The 21,768-nt window shown below is 52.3% G+C and overlaps 2 protein-coding genes and 3 non-coding genes across 5 annotated transcripts; 1 reads left to right on the top strand and 4 right to left on the bottom strand.

The window, feature by feature from the left end:
• Nucleotides 1–120: 120 nt before the first annotated feature.
• On the bottom strand, nucleotides 121–10,720 carry ARMH1 (armadillo like helical domain containing 1). The gene is given in 10 exon segments (XM_086463010.1): nucleotides 121–135; nucleotides 391–520; nucleotides 1,491–1,563; nucleotides 2,123–2,245; nucleotides 4,510–4,594; nucleotides 4,771–4,967; nucleotides 5,814–5,980; nucleotides 6,502–6,570; nucleotides 6,940–7,157; nucleotides 10,571–10,720. Coding segments are annotated over 10 exon segments (1,227 nt in total).
• On the bottom strand, nucleotides 2,444–2,558 carry LOC147415850 (U5 spliceosomal RNA). The gene has a single exon (XR_015183444.1). It is a non-coding gene; the product is annotated as a U5 spliceosomal RNA (small nuclear RNA).
• On the bottom strand, nucleotides 3,022–3,136 carry LOC147415849 (U5 spliceosomal RNA). The gene has a single exon (XR_015183448.1). It is a non-coding gene; the product is annotated as a U5 spliceosomal RNA (small nuclear RNA).
• On the bottom strand, nucleotides 4,037–4,152 carry LOC147415848 (U5 spliceosomal RNA). The gene has a single exon (XR_015183445.1). It is a non-coding gene; the product is annotated as a U5 spliceosomal RNA (small nuclear RNA).
• On the top strand, nucleotides 10,719–14,837 carry TMEM53 (transmembrane protein 53). The gene is made up of 3 exons (XM_086462895.1): nucleotides 10,719–10,806; nucleotides 11,323–11,435; nucleotides 13,280–14,837. Exons 1-3 carry the CDS (start codon nucleotides 10,719–10,721, stop codon nucleotides 13,940–13,942), a joined length of 864 nt encoding a protein of 287 aa, XP_086319021.1. The 3' UTR covers nucleotides 13,943–14,837.
• Nucleotides 14,838–21,768: the final 6,931 nt, after the last annotated feature.

Genomic DNA, 21,768 nt, shown 5'->3' with positions numbered 1-21,768 from the left:
GCCAAAAGGCTTTACGCAGCACCAGCAGGAGAAAAGTAGCCTGCTTACAATTCTGTGCTAGTGTCTTGCTCCGGGCAAACTGTCTTGGTTAGGTTAGCCCCTTGGCTCTGTCTGTGCTTGCTACCCAAAGCAAGCCTGGGGTAGAACAGAGGTGTGAGAGCCAACATTGGCTTCCCAGCACCCTGTGTGAGGTGGGTGGCAGGAGGGAGGCAGACAAGAAGGGAAATACAGCTCTTTCCCAAAGGAAGTGTCACTCTTGCCTTTGTGAATAAGCCTGTGTCTGCTTTGCTTAGGAAAAAAAACCCCACAGCATAGGGAGACTTTCTACTCAGGTGCTCTGGGAGCAGACTCTGTGCTAGGGTGTCTGCTGCCACATACCACCATGCTCACCTCCAGGGAGATGCTGGCGTGTCTCTGGCTGGCCATGTGATCCAGGTTCCCCACAGCAGCCATCAGGCCACGTACCACTTTCAGCTGGATCAGCTTTTCATCTGCTTCTGCTGACTCCTTGGCTAATATGCTGCAATGAGAGAGGCCATCAGCCCCTACTGTGTATGGGGGAAGAAGCGTCCAACAGCTTGAGTCTGCGCCTCTTGGTGCAACCTCAATGGAAGATATGTTCCTACCCTGCCCTAGGGGCATCAACAAACACAAGAGTCTCAAAATAAACATGAAATGTTTGGCTGTGCATAGATTAGCCAATCACTTAACGTGGGCTTCCTAAGAATCAATTGTTTAATGATTAGCAGGAGCTTCCTGGTGTGTATTAAAGTCTAGCAAGTTTCTTGTGTGATCATAAAGAACCCAGGACTTGAACACCACCATTACACTTGCGAGCATGTCCCTGGAAGACACTCCAGTATGTCTCCTGACCCACCAAGGGCTTTTCTGCCATCTGCTTTTGCAGGAAAATTGTTCTGATAGTACTATCATCTTGTGGACACTGCAGGAAATTCATACTGAATGAACCAATTTTAGCACAAATGCTTGAATTTCCTTAAGGATTCTGCAGTCAATCATAGGCACTAGATTCTTCCATTGGGTGACTGATGTTAAAGAAGGGTGTTTCACTGCTTGCTGTGGCTCCCAGCTATGTGGAGAACACAATGGCCTTGAGCAATACAGCACTCTTCAGCTCTGTGTTGTGGCAGGACACACATATTGCTTCCAGGTCCAGCCATAAAGGGGACACTGTGACAGAACACAGGGCCGGAGCAGATGGGATTCCACATCTCCTTATAAATAAAACTTCAAGCCAGCTCTGGTGTCAGTAGCAGGGAGGGTTTGAGCACTGCCCTATTCCTGAACATGCCCCATCTCCGAAGAGCCTAGAACAGGAGTCTTAGCAGAGCTGGGGTACTCACCCAGAGAGCAGTGCCAGGGGTGAATGCTCCCTGGGAGGAAGAAGTCCCAGTTCTTTCCCACCTGAAGGAAGCCACTTCTCTAAAGTCCCTTTTATGCTCTTGTAGATTCTACTTCACAGTTCTTACCCAATGGCTTTTGCAGCAGCTGCCTGCTGAATGGACACTGGCACGGGCTCCCTCAGGCACAGTGCAGTTTGCCCTGCATTGAGGAACATCAGGAAAGTGAGAACAATGCTTTGAAACGTTCTAAGATGTTAGGAGGGAGGGTAGGTGGAGTTATACACTGCTAGCATGAAAGGAGGATACCGTTTTTGAGGAAACATGCCTCAGGTAAACCCAGTGGCTATGTACCATAGGTAGTACCCTGCCTGCAAGGATCTAAGTACAGGATGCCCACGGCAGCACAGCCACAGCTCAGAGAGCCTGGGCCACCGCGCCCTGCTCTGCTGAGGCAGGGGAGGGAACGCCTGGGGCTGGAACTGCTCAGTATCCCGGCCCAGCAGGCAGCAGAACGCAGCAGGTCTCTGGAGGCCTGCAAGCTAGCAGCGGTGCTGCAGGCAAGCACTGCCGCGATGCGGGCAGGCCCTGCCGGAGTGCCCCTTGCCGTAGGGGCAGCACCCTGCATCTCCTCCAGTACGAGCCAGGGCAACCGCTGGGCCCTGCAGAAGGAGGCGATGGAGCTTGGGAGAAACACCCCCTGGTCACCCTGACAGGCCACGGCCTGCTGTGTACTCGGGGGCTATGGTCGGCTCTTTTACCTTTGGCGGTCTCCTCACAGAAGGTAAGAGCTTTCTTCCTGGGGGGCATCAGTAGCGCAACCAGGCCTTTCAGCCGGGCCGGCTGGACCTCAGGGGCCACGAGGGCCTTCATCAGCTGGATGGCTGGAGGAGAAGGGAGCTGCTGACAGCGCGGCACCTGTGTTCGGGAAGTGTTTGTGGGGAGCAGGAGGGATCTGGGGACGCCTGTCCGGGGTCACTCCGCAAGCAACAGGAACCACCCCACGATGAGAGGGTTGAAAACAAGCTTGAAACCTCAAGTACCACCACTCAGTTCAATCTGTTTTTAACCAAAATATTGGGAGCTCCACTAAAGTGGAGCCTCAAAAAATTTATCGACACTCGTGCTTGTTCCTCTCCACGGAAATCTTTAGTAAAAGGCGAAAGATTTATGCGATCTGAAGAGAAACCGGAGTATACCTCTCCCTGCCGCCCCGGCACGCCGCCCGCCCGCCCCGTGACCCATAAGTCAGGGCGACGGACGCCCGCCCGCCCCCGGCCCCGCGGATTCCGCTGGGCCCGTCCTCGCCGAGAAGCACAAGCCGCGCAGACCCGAACGGCTCGGACCGGCCGCGGCGGCGGACATCGTCGGGGCCGGAGCGGCGCGGCGGAGCCGCGGTGCACCCTGGGTATGCAAAACAGCCGGAGTGTAACGGATGCATGCTAATGAGGCGGCGGCACGGGGCGGCGCGGAGGTGCAAAGTTGCGGGGTCAGCTCTGCCGCCGGTGGGGCCGGTCGCGCGGCAGAGCTCTGCTTCCGCCGCACACTGCGCGAAGGCTCCCGTTTTCCCACGCGGGCAGCCTCCTCCGCGCGGTATTGCATTGAAACTCAACAGAAACACCCTCTGGTGGTTTTGTTCTGTTTTTAACCAAACGAGATCAGCTCCCCCAAACAGGAGCCTCAAAAAATTTGTCGACACTCGCGCCTGTTCCTCTCCACGGAAATCTTTAGTAAAAGGCGAAAGATTTATGCGATTTGAAGAGAAACCAGCGTATAACCATTGTCTCCCCCCTCACACGCCCCCACCCCCAGTTGCCGTCGCAGAGAACACGGCGACCCTCCTTCCGCACACGCCTCCACCTCCGCCGCCCCACCCGGCCCGACACCGGCTCGCCGTGCGCTGACACCCCCGGCTCGGCCCGAACCCACCAGCCACGCTGGCCCGGGGCGGCGGTGACCAGTGGGGCTCTGCCCGCACTGCACCCTGGGTATGCTAATCAGAGCCGTGCTGAGGCGGGACATGCTAGCGAGGGTCCCGCCCCGCCCCCGGCACGGGGGGAGGCGGGGCCGCGCGGGGCCCGGTAGGGGACCGGATGGGCGGGGCAGGGCCGGAGCGAAGGGCGGGGGTGGCGGAGCTGGACAGCCGGGGCCAGCGAGCGGAAGTGGGCAAGGACCACGCCGCGCCCGGGTTGGGTCGCATCGTCCCCGCGGGCAACGCCGCGCAGAGGCGAAATCGGCTCAGGGAGAGGCCTCCGTACTTCCCCGCCGCCGTTTTCGCCGCTACGGACCGGAGCTCGGCGGCGACGGGGGAGGCGGCCGGGCCCCGCGCGCGGCGCGGAGGCCCGAGCAGTGACGGCTGTGCCTGCCCAGGAGCTCCGCGGCGCCAGCAGCACCAGAGCGGCGGCCCGGGCGGGGCTGGAGCGCCCGGAACAGCGTTGCGGTGTCGGGCAGGTCCCCCGCTAACCGCTTCTGCCGGAGCACGAACCGCCGGCAGGCAGAGGCCGGGAGAAGGGGCCGCCCAAGCCCCGCCCGATCGCTCGCTCATCTTTTGACCGGGCAAGGGTGGGGAGGCGGCCGCTGTGCTGACGGGGTGGGGACGGTACAAAAACGCCCAACTAGCAGAGCGAGCTTTATCGTGCACTGCACTGTTTCTGTTTTTAACTAAAAGAAAGGATAGCTCCACCTGAAGCGGAGCCTCAAAAAATTTATCGACACTCGTGCTTGTTCCTCTCCACGGAAATCTTTAGTAAAAGGCGAAAGATTTATGCGATCTGAAGAGAAACCGGAGTATGTGCCCTTGTTCCCTCGCACACGTACCCACCCTCGGCTGTCTCTCCGCAGGACATGGTGACTCCCGCCGCTCCCGCTCGGTCCCCGGCCCGGCCCCCGCGGCGCACAGCGCAGGGCTCCGCGCCCGAACTCCAGCTACCCGCGGGAGCGGCGGCGGACAGGATTACCGGGGCTGCGCCGACTGGCCGCGGTGCACCCTGGGTATGCAAATCAGAGGAATACTAATGAGATCCATGCTAATGAGGCGCCCACGGCCTCAGCGCCGAGCACGGCCGCAGATCCCACCGACAGTCGGCCAGGCCCAGCCTCCCCCAGACCTCCTCGGCCACCGCCCCGGGGGTGCTTAGACGGATCCTACCTTCGTACTGGACCTCCAGGTGCACCGAGCACAGCACGCGCAGCACGGGCTCCATGGGGACAGAGAGTGCCTCCTCCACTACATCCTGGGGGGAAAAGGGCAGAGTGACAGGCACGGTCTTGACACAGTAGTCCAGGTTGTTCTCTTCCAGGCAGAGGGGCTGCCTGGTGCAGCCCCCAATGCCAAAAAGAGTGGCACAGCTCCTGCCAGGGCAGGAAAGACAGACAAGGAAGCAAACACTGCTTTTCACCCTGAGCCCGCCTGCATGACTCTGAGCATCTGCAGAGCCAGTTGCTGAGCTCGAGGGGAGGCGTACAGCAGCACAGTGATGAGGCATTTGCAGACTTGGTTCTGGTACTTGGAATTGCTGTGGCCGAAAGAGTCCAGCAGAACCTGCAGCTCTTCCTGAGCCTCTGCTGAGTTGGAAGTGGTCACGAATTTGGCAAGGGATCGCACACCTGAACAGAGAAAGAGACACCGAGTTGTGTGCCTTGATGAGCCTGGGTCACCCATCTCAGCTGTTTTATGTCACCCCCAAGGGAACATAGCACCACATCCCACTTGAAGTGTGGCTTGAAGAACTGAAGCTAGGAAGAAGTTCTTTGCACATGTCAGGAGCCGCACCACCAACTGGGAAAACAGTTGGCAAAATTCCCAGCTGAAGTAGGTGGCCAAGGCCCTTCTGCGGGTGTTTACACAAGCAGAGAGTCTGGCGCTGGGATGCCAACAGTGCTGCCAAGGATCCCTCTGCTGATCCTGCCACTTTGTCTCTCTTGGAGGAAGCTGTGTGGTGGCAGGTGGCATCCCGTGGCCTCTGACAACGTAATCCGAACAAGTCACTGCAGAGCAAATAACAGGGGTTGGCTTCCACTGCCCAGCAGAAAGAAACAGGAAAAAACCTGCCATTGTAAGGTTCTTTCAAAAGATACAAGCTGCAAAACCTTCGCATCCCCAGAGGGGAAGTCTGGGAAAGTTTGCAGTAGGTGAACGCTGCAGGTAAGACTGGAAACTGTTTTGTGGTTTTAACTGGAGCAGTTGAAAACAGCAGGGCAGCAATATCGCATCAAAAGAAATGTCTGCAAAGAAAGCGAGCTCACTAAAAGCTGGGAGGGGGGATGAAATGCAACAGCTCAACAATAGCCGGGCCTCTGAACTCCTTCCAGCCAGAGACAGGCTGCAGCCATCTGCCGTCCAGCAGTGGAGGGAAGGGAGTGGCTCAGCGTGGCAAGCAGCCCTGGGGGCCAGAGGTCAGGGAGATCATCCTCGCCTACATGAAGAAAAAGCACGGATGGAATGCCACCTACTGTATCTTTCACAAATGAGCTCCTTATACTTCCTGCCAGCGTCTGCAATGAGCTGCAGCAGCTTCACAGATTCCCTTTTGTCCTCTTCTTTCAGGTGGTTCAGCCCTAGTATTTCCAGGAGAATCAAGACACCTCCGATCTCCAGAAATTCAGTAAGGTATCTGCGTCTGCAAGGATAGGGGGGAATAAAGCCCAAAGTGTCACCTTCCTCCGTCAGCATGCAGTGCTCCTGGGAACTGTCACCTTCTGCCTCGCTGCAGTGGGTGCCTGGCGCCCGGGTGGTGAGCACAAGGAGGCTCAGCCCAGAGCGCAGAGACGGATGCTCGCCAGCAGCACGCTTTGCTGCCAACAGGTCACCAGCTCCCATTTTACCCTGTGCTCATTTCAGATACCTAACCACAGGCACAGAAAGCCTAGTCTCTGCACTCAGACCCTCACCACACTCCTGCCACATCATGTCAGTGAGATGGTGGCTCTGGAGACACGCACAAGCAGTGGATTTGTTTCTGAGAGCATTTGAAATTCCTACCACAAGCCTCACTGGGGCCTGCCTTGCCTGAAATGCTTTCACAGCCCTCCCAAAAGATGGACAAGGACTTGTTATTTTGCTTATCCACTCACTCCCTCACCCTTGTGTGTCTTCCCCACGGCACCTCTCACACATCACACAGTGACATTCTGTACTCACCCACTTGCAGCAGACAGGAAGATGCCAACGGACTCGAGCAGCTTGTCGAGGCATGTGCTCTGCACGTAGCTGTTTGACAAGGCTAAGGAGAGATTTACAGACCATCATGGTGACCCCCAGGCTGCCTGTGACAACGCAGAGGTCTGAACTGGGTACTGTCTCTGTGAGAGTGCAAGGACCTTCCTCTCATAGGCGGGCAGAGGCAGCATGCTCATCCCAATATGAGAAAAACTAAATCTAGGTCCCCGACAGGTTACATGGCTTCCCCTTCAGTTCCGTCTTTATATAGCCAGGTTTTTTTAACCCTGCGGAATGTGGCTGGATATGTACGTCTCCATACAGAAGTTTATTCTTTTAAAAATTTTTTGATAGAGAACTTTCTCCTCCTCTCCATCCCACTACCACATGCCACCTCCAGCTGTCCAAGGAAACAGACACGTCATCCTGAGCCACACTGTTAGGCAAGCCAGAAACAAGCTGGCTCCCTAAGAGAACTCCAGCTCCAGCTCTTGTTCTGTCTTGCTGTCATTGCTTTTAAAGAAGTTGTCCAGGATGTGGCTTTGAGCAACTTTGTGGGCACTATCCCATTCCTGCCAGAAAACCATGAGCTTCCTGATGGCTTCCTGCTCTTTGACAGAACTCGTGATCTCTTTTGCCTAGAGAAAAGTGAGAAAGAAATTAAAAAAGGGCTTGAGGACAGAAAAGGTCTGTACTAAGGAATTGACACCAGAATTACATTTTAAATCTCTGTCAAATAGTATTAAAGTGCTTACTAGCCATTAATTCAATCTCATTTTCCTTTATACTCCTTTCATAGATGGGAAACTGAGGTAAAAGGAGAGTTCCTGGTATGTCTGAAGCTTCGCAATGAATCTGTGACAGACCTGAGATTGTATTCCAGGGCAGGTGGCTTCAGCACAGGACTTCTCTGCTCTGCTAATAAAGTCATTTTGATGTTATCCATCACCCCAGCCTTGGTTTCTCGCTAGCCTCATGATATGAACACTGCATCTCATATCTGACCTGCCAGAGAACAAATAGGGTGAAATGAGAGCAGAAATAGGTATGGATTTATGGGGAGTGACAGGGTCAAGGGGGCGGTGAATGCCTGTTCGCCCAGCAGTGCAGCGTGCCCTCACTCACATGATGGAGCGACAGTCATTTGGACTGGGCCTACATCCACTCCAAGGAAGATGTGCTTGGCCTTGGCAGTGGCAGAGCATTTTGGGACCTCTTGGCATGGCAGACATGTGCTCTGTTTTATTCTTATCTAATTTCTATAGCATGTTTTTAAACAATCTAAGAAAACCTGAAATTATAAGAGCTATAGGCAAGAAGACAGAAGCTCCAGAAACATCCCTTGCCTGCACTTCCTTCCATCCCTTCACACAGATGTTAAATAAAGCAATCCATATTTTGCCAAATTTTGGCGCACTTTTGGCTCAGTATGCTATCCCCTACTCCAGCTTGTCAAATATGAAGGTGCACTTAGCAGGGGGATGACATGTCAGAAGCTCTCTGTTCATTCAGGTAGGTGAGAATTCCACTGGCACGTATGTGTTTGGCTTTCAGACACTGACCAACCTCAAGGAGCCTCTCAGCTAAACATCAGTGTCTGTGTGTGTATGCAGACGCAGAAAGAGGGACAAGGTCACAGACCACTGCATTAACACAGGTGTGATGTCCTCCACCAAGCTGTATCAACATGCCTGAGGATAAGAAAGGAATTCACACCTTGTCTATTATGGTTCTTGGGCTTCCTATGTAAGAAAAGCACCATTTTAGGTTTTATTTAAAGTGTGGTTTAAGAGAAAAGAAGTTAAAACGATGCAAAATCTTTGGGTTTCGGAATAAGAAGTTTCTTTCAATGTAATACAAGTTGCCAAGATTAACAGTTTCTTATCTACAAAGTTCTTAAGTCTTTTCTCCTAGAATCTGGAGCGAAATCCCAAATCAGTTCCAGAATATCCCCAAGATGCCTGCTCAAAAGTAACTTTCTATTGCTATTATCTGAACCAGATGGAAAACAATGACGAAGAGGTGAACAGGTACCTCAGCGCCTGAAAACAAAGTCTTCAAAAAGCTGGCTAAGAAACAACGTTTGAGAATTAAGATGAGATGAAATTTCATGTGGGAATTAACGGTCTGTGCTCTCTAAGGAGTCTGTGTCCTTGGCAGGGCATTTTGAGGATCTTCTTTGCAGGGAAGCAGGTTTAAAATAAATCCATTTTCCCAAAATAGTTGTGATTGAAAATGTTATTAGCCATAACAAATGTTAGTGCTGACAGGAGAATGGCCTGTTAGGGGCCTCTGGTGAACCAGTCAAGTGAAAGTCATATTTCACATTATTGCCAGCATTTTCCTGTGATTTACAGAATATTTGTGAAATGTTACTTGCAAGGCATATGATTGATATTGAGAGAACAGCTAGTATGTAGGGGGAATCTGTATTTCACAGAGACTGTTTGCATGAAATTTACAGTCCCATAAAGTGCTCCCCTGTCCTCAACAGAGATCTAGTTAAAAGAACTTTACTGTCTGAAACATCCCAAAATTGATTCTAAATTAACATTTCCATATTTATGTTTAAGGTGCTGGTGGTGTAATGCTATCCTATTTTTATTATAAAGCTGCAGTAATGCCCCACTATTCAGAAATACCAGCACCAGCCTCTGGATGTGAGGATTTTACTGATACAAAGGGCTTGTCTTTGAATCGATGTCAAAAAAAGGAAGAGTTTGAAACAAGGATCACATGAGGCTTCTGAGGATACAGTGGTATCTCTCCCTGTCTACTGTAACAGCATCTGCTGACATGGTACTATTTAGGCCGACATTGCAAAGTACCCTGAAAATGTGACTATTTTTATTATGACCAGATTACATATGGGAACATACAGACCCAGGGAAGTTAAATGGCTTGCCTGAGTCGTTTGTCAGTGCTAGCATCAGCACATAACTCCTGTTTGTTGGCTTCAAACTCTGCTCTCAGCAGTGCTGGGCTGGCACCCCTGTCCATTTGACCTAATAATCAAAACAAGGCTGGGTCAGAGCAGTGCTTTATATCTGCCAAGAAAAACACAAGTGATTTAGGAACTGGCTCTGGCAATTCAGCAGGTCTTTACATCCAGAGAGCTGCTAAATCATCAGATTGAGATCAAAAGGCAGACTGGTGCTGCATCAGCCACAGTCCAAGTGTGAGGTGCCAGGGACTGACAGCCTTGGACTCGTGGAAGGACAGTGATTTTCTGTTACCTTTGCAACATCAAGGTTGTGCCCAGCCTCAAGCAGAACTTACAGCTTGTTTCCCTAGCAAGTTTCACCCTCTCCTGGCATGCCCCAAGTCCCCCACAACCCTCCTCACACACAATGCACCTTTGTCAGTGTACCCCGATGCCTTCTACCCAGCCCCTATCAACCCACAGTCCCACTGGCTCCTCTCTCACCTACATGTCCTGCCTCCCAGCCCCGCTGTTAACCCCAGGCAGAACTCCAAACCTCGCCCCTGCACTCCCCTCACCCCCAGCCAGGCCCTGCACTGACCCCTACAGGCATCTCAGCCCCTACCCTCCCTAATACACCGCGGCCTCGACATTCCCCGCCCCAGCCCCGACCGTCCCACCAGGCCTGATCCAGCCCGACCGCAGGCCATGTGCTCCCCTCCACCCCAGGCCCTACAGTCCGTCACGCGCTCCCCGACCCCAGTGCCCACCCCAGCCCCCGTGTCCGCCCGCCCTGACCCAACGCCCAGCTCAGGACCGACAACCCCCTCAGCCCCCACGCCTACCCTACCCCCCAGCCCCCCATGTCTGCGGCCCCTACTCCAGGTCCTACAGTTCCCCTCATCCCGCATCGCCCCCTCAGGCCCTACAACCTCCCAACCGCAGCGCCCGCCTCAGCCTCTCACTCCCTGCCACCTTCTCCGAGGGGGCGGATACCCCTCAGCATGACTGACACCGCAGCGAACCAATCGCGACCCACCTTTGCACCTCTGGCCCAATGGGTGGGCCAGTTTCCGCCACCAGGTGGGTGGGGCGCCCAGCCCGGGCCGGGTGCTAAGGGCGCGTTGCTAAGGAAGTAGGGAGGCCGGGAGGGGAGGGGACAGAAGTGAGGCGGGGTGGGAGCGCGCTCTCCCATTGGTTGCGGGTGGGGCGGGGGCGGAGCTTCCGGTGGGGAGAACGGAAGCGCCGGCGGGGTGTGAGGCAGGAGTGCACGGCCATGGGGGCCCGCGGGCTGGAGGCTGCGGTGGAGCTGGCGGTGGGGGCGGCCCGCGGTGCGGGGGAACCCGGAGTGAAGGAGGGGCGTGGCGGGCCGTCCTGGAGGACCCCAATGACAGGAACCCCTGGGGGACCCCCGAGGGTGGAGAGGGGTTACCGGGCCTGGGAGGACACCGGGCCTGGGGGACCCATCAGGACATGGGAGGAGGGAACCGTGGAGACGCTTGTGACGTACCAGATGTCCGGTAGTTCCCGGAGGGCAGGGCAGGACGCTTCCCTTTTCCCCCGGAGGTGGGCAGCAGTCGCTGATGCCTCCCCAGCTCCCGGGGGGCGTGAGGGGGGTGTCTGCCCCCCGTCGTGATCTGGACACTGCTGTCTTTGCGTCAGTGGAGAGCTTCGGGAAGCTGCAGGGGTTGAAACTGTGCTGTCCTTCTGAGCACGCTCACATAGGGACTGGGATGAGGCAGTATTCATAACTGACTGAGAAATGAAGCTAATACCTGCTTCACCTTTACCTTTAAGCTTTATTAACCAGGCAAGTTGCTGTAAGTTCTATTTCTGATAGACTGGAGGACAATTACTTTAAATCTTGTGATTTGTTTCAGAGAGCAGTACAGAGAGAGGGTATGCAGACGGTCAGCCTGTGGTGATCCTTCTAGGTTGGGCAGGCTGTCAGGACAAATACCTGGCCAAATACAGTGCAATCTACAGTCAGAAGGTGAGTAGCTTATTTATGTTTTCATGGCACAGTCATACAGCTTTCTGAGAAACTGCCTGTTTTCTGTGTGTTGGTAAAATCACTCTTAAAGCCCTTCTCAGTCTGAAGACTCGTTGGGACTGAGTGGTGGGTTCTCTTGTCATTGAAAGCTCCTTGTCTCTTGGAGCCCAGGCAGTGTTATCTAACAGTTGCTCATGTCATCTTTGTGTGTGCAGCTGAGACAAAACTACTTCCTTGGAGAAACTTTCTACTGTTCTGTGAATCACTGGAGTATTTTAAGGCTTTTAAAGTTGTGAGATTATTCAGGAATGACATGAACTGCGTTAGCTTTCCAAACGAATAAACATGCAGGGAAAGATTATGCGTTTACAGCTTGCTGATAGGCCACAACATAGACTTGGCGAGGTCAGGCTGAGGACTGACAGAGCGCATCAGCATCTGCCGTTCCTTTGGCTTTTCCTTCCTGTGAAGATGATTCATTCAGATGTTGTAATCCAAATTCATTTTATCCTGCCTGTGAAACAGGCACCCTATGACAGTCGTACCTGCTCACTAGGAACTCCTTGTGTTTGAAATAGAGAGGTCTGTCCGATCACTAGTTCCCCAAGTTATGATATTTTCCTTTCTAATACTGTATCTTACTGGAATGACCCCAGCTCATAGTATGGGGACCCAGTGAAACATGAGCCTTTTTTTTTTTTTTTTTTTTTTTGTCATCATACAAGGGTCTTGTATTTATCTAAATCTGTTTCAGCTATAGGTGGCAAAGTTTGTACGTTAACAAGTCTATTGTTAATGTGTAATCCAGTGCAAGAGTCATGAATTGGCTTGTTCTAGTGAAGAATTCATTGTTAAGTGACTGTTGTGCCTAAGGGATGCTGCTGAGCAGATGAGGAACGCATTACATGGCAGCGTGCTGATGTTTTTGAAAATACTTTTCTAGAGAAAGATGATAGCAATGGGAAAGGAGAGAAAGGGTTTTCTTAGCTCCTTAATGAGCAAATGGCTGCAACTGTGGCAAGATGGTATACAGGACTTTGGTTTAAGAACTTGATATCCTCTTCTTCCTCATTCACCGTTTAGGGAGCTCTAGGCGGGAGGCCTGTATTGGTGGCTTTGCCTTGTGTTGTCCGTGTGTAACGTCAGTGAGTTTAGATGACAGAAAAGACTTAGAGCTACATTTATAAATGCTTTATCTGCTCTGTTTAGAAATTCCTCCAAGATCCTGTTTCCCAGTCTACAGCTAAATGTAAGGCCTTAACTGTAAAGGCAATTGTTCAGACTTCTGAGTTCTGAACCAGTGCTCTTCATTTGCACAGCTGGAGTGTTTCAGAAAAGCTTATGAAAACCATGTCAGTGTTGACTCTGGGTGAGTCTTAGAGACAGCTGTAAACGAGTACTACCCAAGGACAGGAAGATCAATGTTGTGAATTAGATATGTACCAGAGCAGGCCCTTCTTACCAAAATGGCTGACACTGAAGGTTTGTGAATTGGGGAGGTGGTTTTCTCTTCCTGGGTGAAGACTAACACCCGTAAAAGCTTGGGTGGCAATGTCCCCAGGGGCTGTGCCAGTTAGCACAAGATTTGAAAGGATCTCGACTTTCATCAGGTCCAGGTCTCTGCTACTGCAGAAGCCTTTTCATAATACCGTGTGCTGTTATGATTAATATAATCTTATTTATACCTGTGCCTTGCTACTGACACTAAAGACTTTCTTCTGGTCCTGTGGTTTCCGTTTGAAACCTGTCCCAAATTTTCACGTTCTTTGTACTGATGCTTGCCTACTCCATGTAATTTACAGCACAGCCTAAATGTGTGTGGGGTCTCTTTCTTTTCTTCTTAGGGGTGCACCGTTATCCGCTACACGGCTCCATGGAGGATGATATTCTTCTCTGAGACCTTTGGCATCAGATCTCTCCAGACCCTAGCCAGGCGACTCCTGGAGCTGCTCTTTGACTACAGCATTGAAAACAGACCAGTTCTTTTTCATGTTTTTAGCAATGGTGGTGTCATGCTGTACCGTTACATCATTGAGGTGCTCCATGCTCACAAGCCATTTAAGAACCTCAAAGTAGCAGGCACCATTTTTGATAGTGCCCCTGGCAGGAGAAACTTGAGAGGAGGCCTCCGTGCCTTGGCAGCTGTCTTGGTATCAACAAATGTGCTGCTCAAGTATTTCCTCTTATTCGCTTTTGCTACTACAGCTGTCGTGCTGCGGATCTTGCTGTACCCATTGACTCGCTTCATCCATGAAAGCCATTATGATGCCCTGCTGAAAGCGCCCTCGCGCTGGCCGGAGCTTTACCTCTATTCCCAAGCCGATGCCATCATCAAGGCCAGCGATGTTAAGCACATGGCTGATGCCCGGGAGCAGCTTGGTGTCTCCGTGAAAGCTGTAGACTTCTCAGATTCGTCTCACGTCAGCCATATGCGGGCGTATCCCACCTATTACAGCAATCTCTGTACGACTTTCCTGTCTGACTGTGTCGGGGGCTCGCTTCATTAGTGGTGTAACGACCTCCAATGTTTGTCTCTGCTTTGCTCAGCTTGTATGGGAAATGTCACCCCCTTTGCCTTTGTGTCTTTGAAGGGAGGAAAGTAGAAACTTCTTAGCTTTTTTTGGTTTGGTTTGGTTTTGTTACTACCTACAAGTCTGAAAGCCTCCAGGGTGGCCTTTGGGCTGGCCATGTTACAGCAGAAAGTAGAAATGGATTGATTTAAAGTACTGAAGGTGAAATCCTAGCGTGGTTGAAGTTGATGTGCTTTACCAAGGTGTCACAGACCAGAACTTCACATGGAATGTTATTTGTTTCTTCCTGTCTCCTAGTGTTCTCTGGTTTCCATGTTGTCTCCTTGTCCCTGATGTCCAATGTGTGTGTTCTGTTGCCTCGTACTGATTTTACAATACGGCCCTTCCACGTCTTTGTTGGTTTTTTTCCACTCTGCCATCTTTTATCTTGCCGTGAGCGAACAGAAGCAGCTCTGCAGGACTTTTCTCTCAGTGCATCCTAGCTCTTGTTACACACCTTGCTGAAGATCAGGCCCAGAAACCAAGTATGAGACCTGGAAAAGGTGTGTACAGGGCAGTATGACGAGACTGTCATCTAGTTCCATTAAATAGCTGAGATAGAGCAGTCAAAGCCCTGATCCTTGGTGGGAGCTCAAATGTTTGTGATAATTTGTGTTCTTCAACCAAACCATTTAAGTTAACCTTTTTCAATGTGTTTTGTTTCTTTTCCCTTCGGTCTGTTGTATTCTCCCAAGTAGTTTTGCTTTCTTGGAGAACGACTCATTTGTTATTGCGTGTCTTTGAGCAGCCTATATTGTGCATCTGGAAATGCAGGGGAACTGGCACAGCTGTAACCCGAAAGACCTCAGAAACAGAAAGGTGGAACTGCAGAGAAAAATGTAACTGTCTCATGGAGCTATGATTTATACTGGGTATTTCTTAAATTGCTTCCAGCCTACAAATGACCATGAAATTCAATGTTTTTCCCCATAATGTTCTCTTCAGACAATCAGTCTCTGCTGTCTGTGCAGTATGTACAAGAAATTAATTTCTTCCACCTGGTGAAAAAGTAGCTCATTGGACTTCAGCCTTGTTTGGTTTTGGGTTTAGTTGTTTATTTGGGGGAGAAGCAGGAACTAAGACAGAGGAGAGCCTGCTAATATGTTTATGCTATGTCACAGCATTGCAGGCTAATTAATGATGTGGTGGACAGGATTAGCCAGCTGTTAATTCCCAGTCAAAGATTGCCAGGAACAGAGTCTGGAGGGCTGTGATATGGGCCTGTTTGAACAAGGGGGCTGCCCACGAGAGGTGGGAACAGGAAAAGCATGAGGATTTTTACTGATATTTGCTGCCTGTGGGCTGCTGTGCTTGTCTTGCCCACCCTTGGGGTGCTGTCATCCACAATTACAAAGCACTTGGTGTTCTGAATTGAAATGCAGAGAGGGAGGTCTCTTGGGAAGCACTAAAATAATTTGGAAGCTTAAAACAAGAACCATAACACCTCACAGAAGTGGAAGCACAGAGTGAGGTGTGGTCAGTCCAACTGTTTTTAGCAGGGTAGCGGCCAACGCTTATTTAAAGCAAAGAATAATGCCATGTTGGGCATGGTTTTAAAGGGTGGACTGGGCTGTATAGGATAGGTGAGAATTAACTGAAAAGGGGCTGATGGCCTGGTTTGTCTTCAGTTTTTTTAAAGCGAAAACTGGCTCCAGGCACAGGAGCCCTTGTTCAGGGTCCAGTTTTCTGTAGGTGTGATCCCAGTCTCAGTTTCCACTGTGAAGGTGAGCTGTGAGGGCTACCCTGTGGTAAGATAGCCTTCAGCCTGCCACTTTTCATGAAGAAATTCTTGTTCCAGGGTTTGGACCTGTAAAATCCGGGCATGGTCCCCTATCCCCAGAAAGGCCGTCAGAGATCTCCTGGCTTTTTAAAGCAGGCCCCTGGTTTGTGCTGTCTGTGCCATAACTCCTGAGCTGTGATTGGTTTGCCTGCCTTGCCGGAGAGCTGGGCTGTGTCTTCCGAGCATCCAGCCTGTCTGTGGCACTGTGAAAACTCTTAGGCAGCAGAGGTGATAAAGGTTATTTAACTAGCACTTGCCCTTGTGCTGATTTCTACGGGTTCAGTGTTTACAGAACAGTTAAACACTCCATAATATACACCTCTGAATTAATACAGTTGTACTGGGCTGGGAATCTGCTGTTCCTGTTTATTGCCTTGGGCATTGAACTTCTCCTATTTAAGGACTTGGGCTGTTGCAGAGTGTGGCTGGCAGGAGCTGGAGCTAAACCCTTTGTCCCTGTGTGATGGGACGGTGAAGCTCCCTCTGTGAAGAGCCTTATGTGTGTCGGCTACGTGTTCCATCCCCACCTTCACCTCCTTACCACAGGATTGCTGCTCTGCAACACAGTCCCACTGTACTCTGCCTCCCTACTTTCCACGGCAGCAGGCAGGGAGCGCGTGCTGCCTGCTGGAGCTCCCCAGCTGGAGGTGCCCTGTGTTTCACAAATGGGAACCAGCTCACAGGCATTTCCACTGCTGCAAAACTGACTTGAAATTCAGGGCCAATTTGCATACACACCTCTCTAAGAGCAGGGGGGATCTCGAGCAAGCCAGTGGTTTATGGAGGAAATCATCACCAGTCTTCTGGGTGGGTTTTGTTTTCTGTGTCCCAGTGAGTTTTAATGATTATGATGAGCAGTGTGTTAAAGGTATTGTGTGATATATTGCCCTCTTTCCTGTACAGCATGTATCCTTGCTTTCCCCTTTCTGCCCTCTCTTTATTTCTGTTGCTTGTTACTTGAAACAGAAGATTAATAACTTGGAGTCTGAGGGCAGATGGCCAAGAACTGGCCCAGCACTACTGGATTTAAAAAAACCTCGGCCTCAAACCCTTAATCCTTGCTCAGCCGTCACAGTTTGGTGCAGCCTGTGTTCCTAAAGAGCTTCAGCCTGAATGCTGAAAGCCAAAGGTTGGGATATCTTGTCAAATCCAAGTAAATCTGTGAAACAAGCTATGGGAGGGGTATTGCAGATCTGCTCTTTGGGAGGGGAAAACAGTGTCCCTGGGCTTGCCTTGTGGGTGGGGAGCAGGATGTGGCACCGGCGATCTCTGCCCGGGGAGCCCAGAGCTTGTTTTGGTACGGTCCAGCCCTGTGCAGACAGTGGAGCAGCGGTGGTGGGAGAGGAGGATGCCCAGGGGCCAGCTGCTGCCATTGCGTATTTCCGAGCTAGGTTCATTTTGCAAGAGCGCAAATTAACCTTTCCTCAGCAACAAAAGCTGTTTGTGATTGTTTCCTCTGAGGGAGCTGGCTGCTGGCTCGGTCCCCGGTGCTGCCTTCTCTCCCCAGGCAGCGGTGGTGCTACAGGAAGGTTTTAAAAAAAAGGAAAGAAGCCGTTTAAATAGTGGTCATGGTGGTCGTATACCTGGGCTGGAGGGTGCTTTGCTGCTGGGCAGTAGGAGGGTGTCCGTGCAGCCAAGGTGCCCTGCGGCACTAGGAGAGGCTGTGGTGGGGACCTGAGCAGAGCAGGGGAATGATCCAGCCCAGCCAGGGATCACATTTTGGAGCAGGGGGAGCATCTTGCAGCGTGAGTAATTTGAACCAAGCCCCTAGGTGAAGACTGACCTGTGTCCACGCCTAAAGGTGGTCTAAGACAAGTCTGCTGTTGCCCTTTGTGTGCTGGGGCAGCAAATTGTGTATGGGCCGAGGGCCTGTTTTTGTACGTGTTGGCAAGTCGCAGGCATACGTGTGAAGCTCTGCCACTGATGGAAGAGCATGGACGGCTTGAGATGGAAATGAGCACCCCGAATCTATGTGCTGTTTCCTAGAAAGGGAAGGGGGGAGGCGTGAGGCTGGTCCCCATCGCCCCGTGGAGGTGATGGAGGAGGGAGCTGGCAGAGGGCGGCTGTGGCAACCTCCCTGAGCGTGAGATGCTCCGGCCCGGGAGGGAACAGTGTTCCACGAGGTGGCAGCAGGTCCCGTCTTTCCTGTGTGGAGACGTTCCTAGTTTAGGAGACAGCAGAACAGATCCTGAAGACCCCAACAGCGCGGGTCAACCCAGTGCTTCTGCGTGCCTGAGAGCATCATCTCCTGCAAGAAGTCCCCTCTCGCAGCAAGGAAAAAGACCATCAGGAACAAACTCTGACGAGAAGTAGAGATTGTGTGTTAATATAGAGCAGTATCTAGCCCTAGAGCTGCCTGCCCCTGGAGGTTGTACTAGATTCTGTTTCTCAGCTTTAACTGACATTAAAACCAAAAGTCTAACGGCAGGAACAGCTTTACTGCCATTCCTGTGCAATATTGCAGTTAGACAGATCATGATTCAACTTCTGTAAATCCCACAAAGTGGGACTGTGTAGATCACTGGGGTTCCCTGCAGCCCCCAGCCCTGGGGAGGGAGCTGAGCTTAGCGCTGCTCTCCATAAAGGCTGGCAGGACACCCCCAGCACACAGGGTTGGGGGCTTGGGGAGCAGGTAGGAAACAGAATAGCGCAAATGGGGGCCACAGCCGCTATCTCACCCCTGCCACCGCACCCACCCAGCATACTCCACGCACAGCTCATGCATCCAGTACGGGGCACGGGCAAGGGGTTCACTGAGCAGCTGCTTGCTCTGCCTGCTTGGCATCCCCCCCATCCCCTTCCCTTTGAACTTGAGCCCCCATCCCCTCATCTCTGCATCTTTACATGATTGCAAGGCCACCCCAGCATCACTGGCTGGAGATGGGCTGCCCGGACAGGGCTGGGGTGGGCAGAGATGTGCACAGCATCCTTCAGTCACCTTCCCAAACCCATAGGGGCTGGGGCAGGGAGAGCTTGGGCAGTCCCTGCCCTCCCCGGGTGATGAATGAGCTGACAATAGGGTATTGATAAGGAATTAACCTTGAGCCTTTCTTGCTTCAGTGTCAATAGAGCAGGAGCCAAGTACACGCATTTGATTGGAAATCTGTGTTTGGCCTCTGCCGCCTCTCGCCTATCGACATTCCGAAGAGACTAGAGGGGGATCTGAGCTGCCCCCTCCCCGGCCGGGGACACCGGCCCCCCACCCCCACCCGGTAGGTCCCTTTCAGCTCCCCCAGCCCACTGCTGCTGGGGTCGACCATGAGCACTGGGCTTTACGGGGCTGCACTAGCTTCTGTGCCGCCCCACCTGGCATGTGTGTGGGGGGTGGGTACCAAGGCCCCCAGTCCCCCAAAGGGCTTGTGCCCGTCCTGCTCTGGCCTCCACTACGAGCAGTTTGTTTAATTAAGTGTTTTGCCTAATGGGATTGCCTCATTTCCATAACAAACTGGCGGGCTGTCATTAGGTGGGCTCCCTCATTTATTACTGTTAATTAGATATGGATCCCCCAGAAGGCGGCTCGGGGTGATGAACGAGGCCCCTGACACACGCTCTTACACATTAGCATTTTCTCAATACATCCGATACATCACAGCCCTCCGCTTCCTAAAGATATTTTAAATAAAATATTAGCAGCCTGCTGCGGGGTGGGTGGAGAGGAAGGGAGGGAGGGTTCCTGCCCCTCTCCCTGGCCTCAGGCCTCCTCTGGGCTGAAAGTGAACTGCAGAGCAGCTGAGATGCTCTGCTGCTCCCCCAAAAAATGGCCAAATCCACCCCTTTCCCCATCCTTGCCACCACAGATGGAAAGAGGTCCCTGACATCCCTGCAGCGCCCCCCCCACCCCCCAGCCTGGGGACCCCCCAGCACCCCACCCCCAGGGGACACAGCCATGGGGAGGGGTTTGAAAACACCCCATCGACCCATCTGCAGAATGTTTGTAAACCAAAAGCGTTGGCGCCAGCCCCATGCTGGGGGGAACCTGACCTCTATCCCTCCCAACCCAGCAGCCTTCCAGTCCCTGTTGTCAGGGGTAACCCTATACAGTGCCGGTGGCCCCTAATGCAGGACGTATAGATCTGTTGGGGCTGGGCACCTTCTGCCCCCAACTAATGCAGCCGATGAGACTTCATTATGGGGGTGTCCCCTGAGGTTTGCCCTTTGTCCTGCCCTCCTGGCTCTATTGGGGGGGGGATAAGTTGGGGGACCCCATCCGTGGTGGGGCAGAGATGCATCTGTCCCTGCATCTGTCCCTGCACCCCAAATAGGACTGAGGCTCCCCTTTGGGACATTACCCGCATCCAGAGGTTGTGGCGTGTGTGTGGGGGTGTCTGCTCCACTGCCTCTTGCCTGCAAAGGGAAATACAGAAAGCGCCCCAGAAGATTTATACTTGTTTAATTAATGTCAAATGTAGTTTACAAACGGGAGTGACAAGTACCTCTTTGTATAATATACACCGACACACAATCATCGACACACCGGAATATCGCTTTGTGCAACTGGGATTCTTTGGGCAAAGATAGGTAACTCCGATATTTCTTTTTTTTTTTCTTTTTTTCTTTTTTTTTTTTTTTTTTTTTTTTTTTAAATCGTTTAAACTAATTACAGAAGAGGGGAAGTGGCGGATACGTGTAACAAACCGGAATGCCTCTTTCCCCAGCCTGCCCCCTGCAGCCCCCTCCTTGGAAAAACGGGATGGCTTTACAATTAAAACAAAAAATAACAAAAAATAAACCCCAAACCAAAGAACCAATAAGTAGTTACATATGGTTTTACACATATGTACATAGAGCACACGGTTGGTCCACAGCACCCACCGGAAAACCTGGCTCCCTCCTGGGGCCTATTTCCAGGGAAGGGCTGGGGTGGGGGTGTCCTGCTTTCTACCCCTTTCCAGCTGCTTCTCAAACCCACCCACTGCGCCCTTGCCAAATCCATCTCTGAGACCCCAGCACTGGCAACCAGGCACCGCAGCCCCAGCTGAGTGGCACTTGCAGCCCAGCCATGCTACCTCCCCACTTTTTCCCCCTCTACAAACCCAGACCCCAGTTCTGTGTGCCTGCCCTTCCCCTGGCCGAGTGCTGCTGGCCAGAGGGTTACCCAGCAGTGACAGCTCATTGCTGTGGCCCGTCCCCTGCCTGCAGCCTCTCTTGGGAGGTAGGACTCTCCCAGGGTGCTTCAGCTTCCTCTGGTCCTCATGAGCTCTGCAGGGATGTGCCCCTGAGCAGAGGAGGCTGCAGTTCCCTTGTCTCAGAGGCCACCACACTGCTATGAGCTTGGAGACCTGGGAAACTCCCAATTAGGAATGGCCATCTTTTGCCAAGATGTTTATAAAATACAGCTCCTTCAACTTGTTTTTTTTTTGGGTGCAGTGGGATCCTTCTGAAATCACTTGGGAGATGCTGAGGACAGCAGCTAATCTGTGCAAAACACCATCAAGCTCAGGGCAGAGAAGTGGTGATGGGACCATCAGCCCTAAGGTATCCTGCCTCCCCAGCCCTTCCCTCTCTGGAAACATCTCAGCAGCCCAGCAGCACTGGGGCCCCAGCTCCAAACCCCTCATCCACTGCTGTTTCCAGATGTCTTAAAATACCCCAGCCACGTTGTGCTGCCAGGCGGGATCTGCTTGAAAGACCCTGCAGGAGCAGGGTAGATGAGCTTCCCCATCTCCCTTTCTTCTGGCTTCGGGGAGCTGGCACCCCACAACTGCCCGGGGCAGGCCTGGGAGAAGTCAGCACACAGGGCACACGTTTGCCTTGGGAAATGGATCAATATCTGTTTCTTGGGTCCTGAAAATAAAGGAAAAATCACAGAAAACCAAGCCAGATGGCACCTTTGGTTAAGGCTGAGGATACGGGAGACAGGGACAAGCAGGAGGGACTGTGCCGAAGAAGCTGCTGGAACTGCGGGGAACCTCTGGCTCAGGCTGGAAGCATCTCCGCTCACCACAGCCTCCAGGCAAGCCCTGGCGTTGGCTGTGGGTTGAGA

The sequence above is a fragment of the Leptosomus discolor genome, chromosome 3 (assembly GCF_034619465.1).
Source record: "Leptosomus discolor isolate bLepDis1 chromosome 3, bLepDis1.hap2, whole genome shotgun sequence".
NCBI classification, from domain to species: Eukaryota; Metazoa; Chordata; class Aves; order Leptosomiformes; family Leptosomidae; genus Leptosomus; species Leptosomus discolor.
Note: the sequence above shows the minus strand (reverse complement) of the source record. Positions and strands in the feature narration are given on the sequence as shown.

Coding starts and splice junctions, on each gene's coding strand:
- TMEM53 (XM_086462895.1), top strand. CDS start 10,719: ATGGGGGCCCGCGGGCTGGAGGCTGCGGTGGAGCTGGCGGTGGGGGCG. Junction 10,807..11,322: donor CGGAGTGAAGGAGGGGCGTG/GCGGGCCGTCCT, acceptor GATTTGTTTCAG/AGAGCAGTACAGAGAGAGGG. Junction 11,436..13,279: donor GTGCAATCTACAGTCAGAAG/GTGAGTAGCTTA, acceptor TTTTCTTCTTAG/GGGTGCACCGTTATCCGCTA.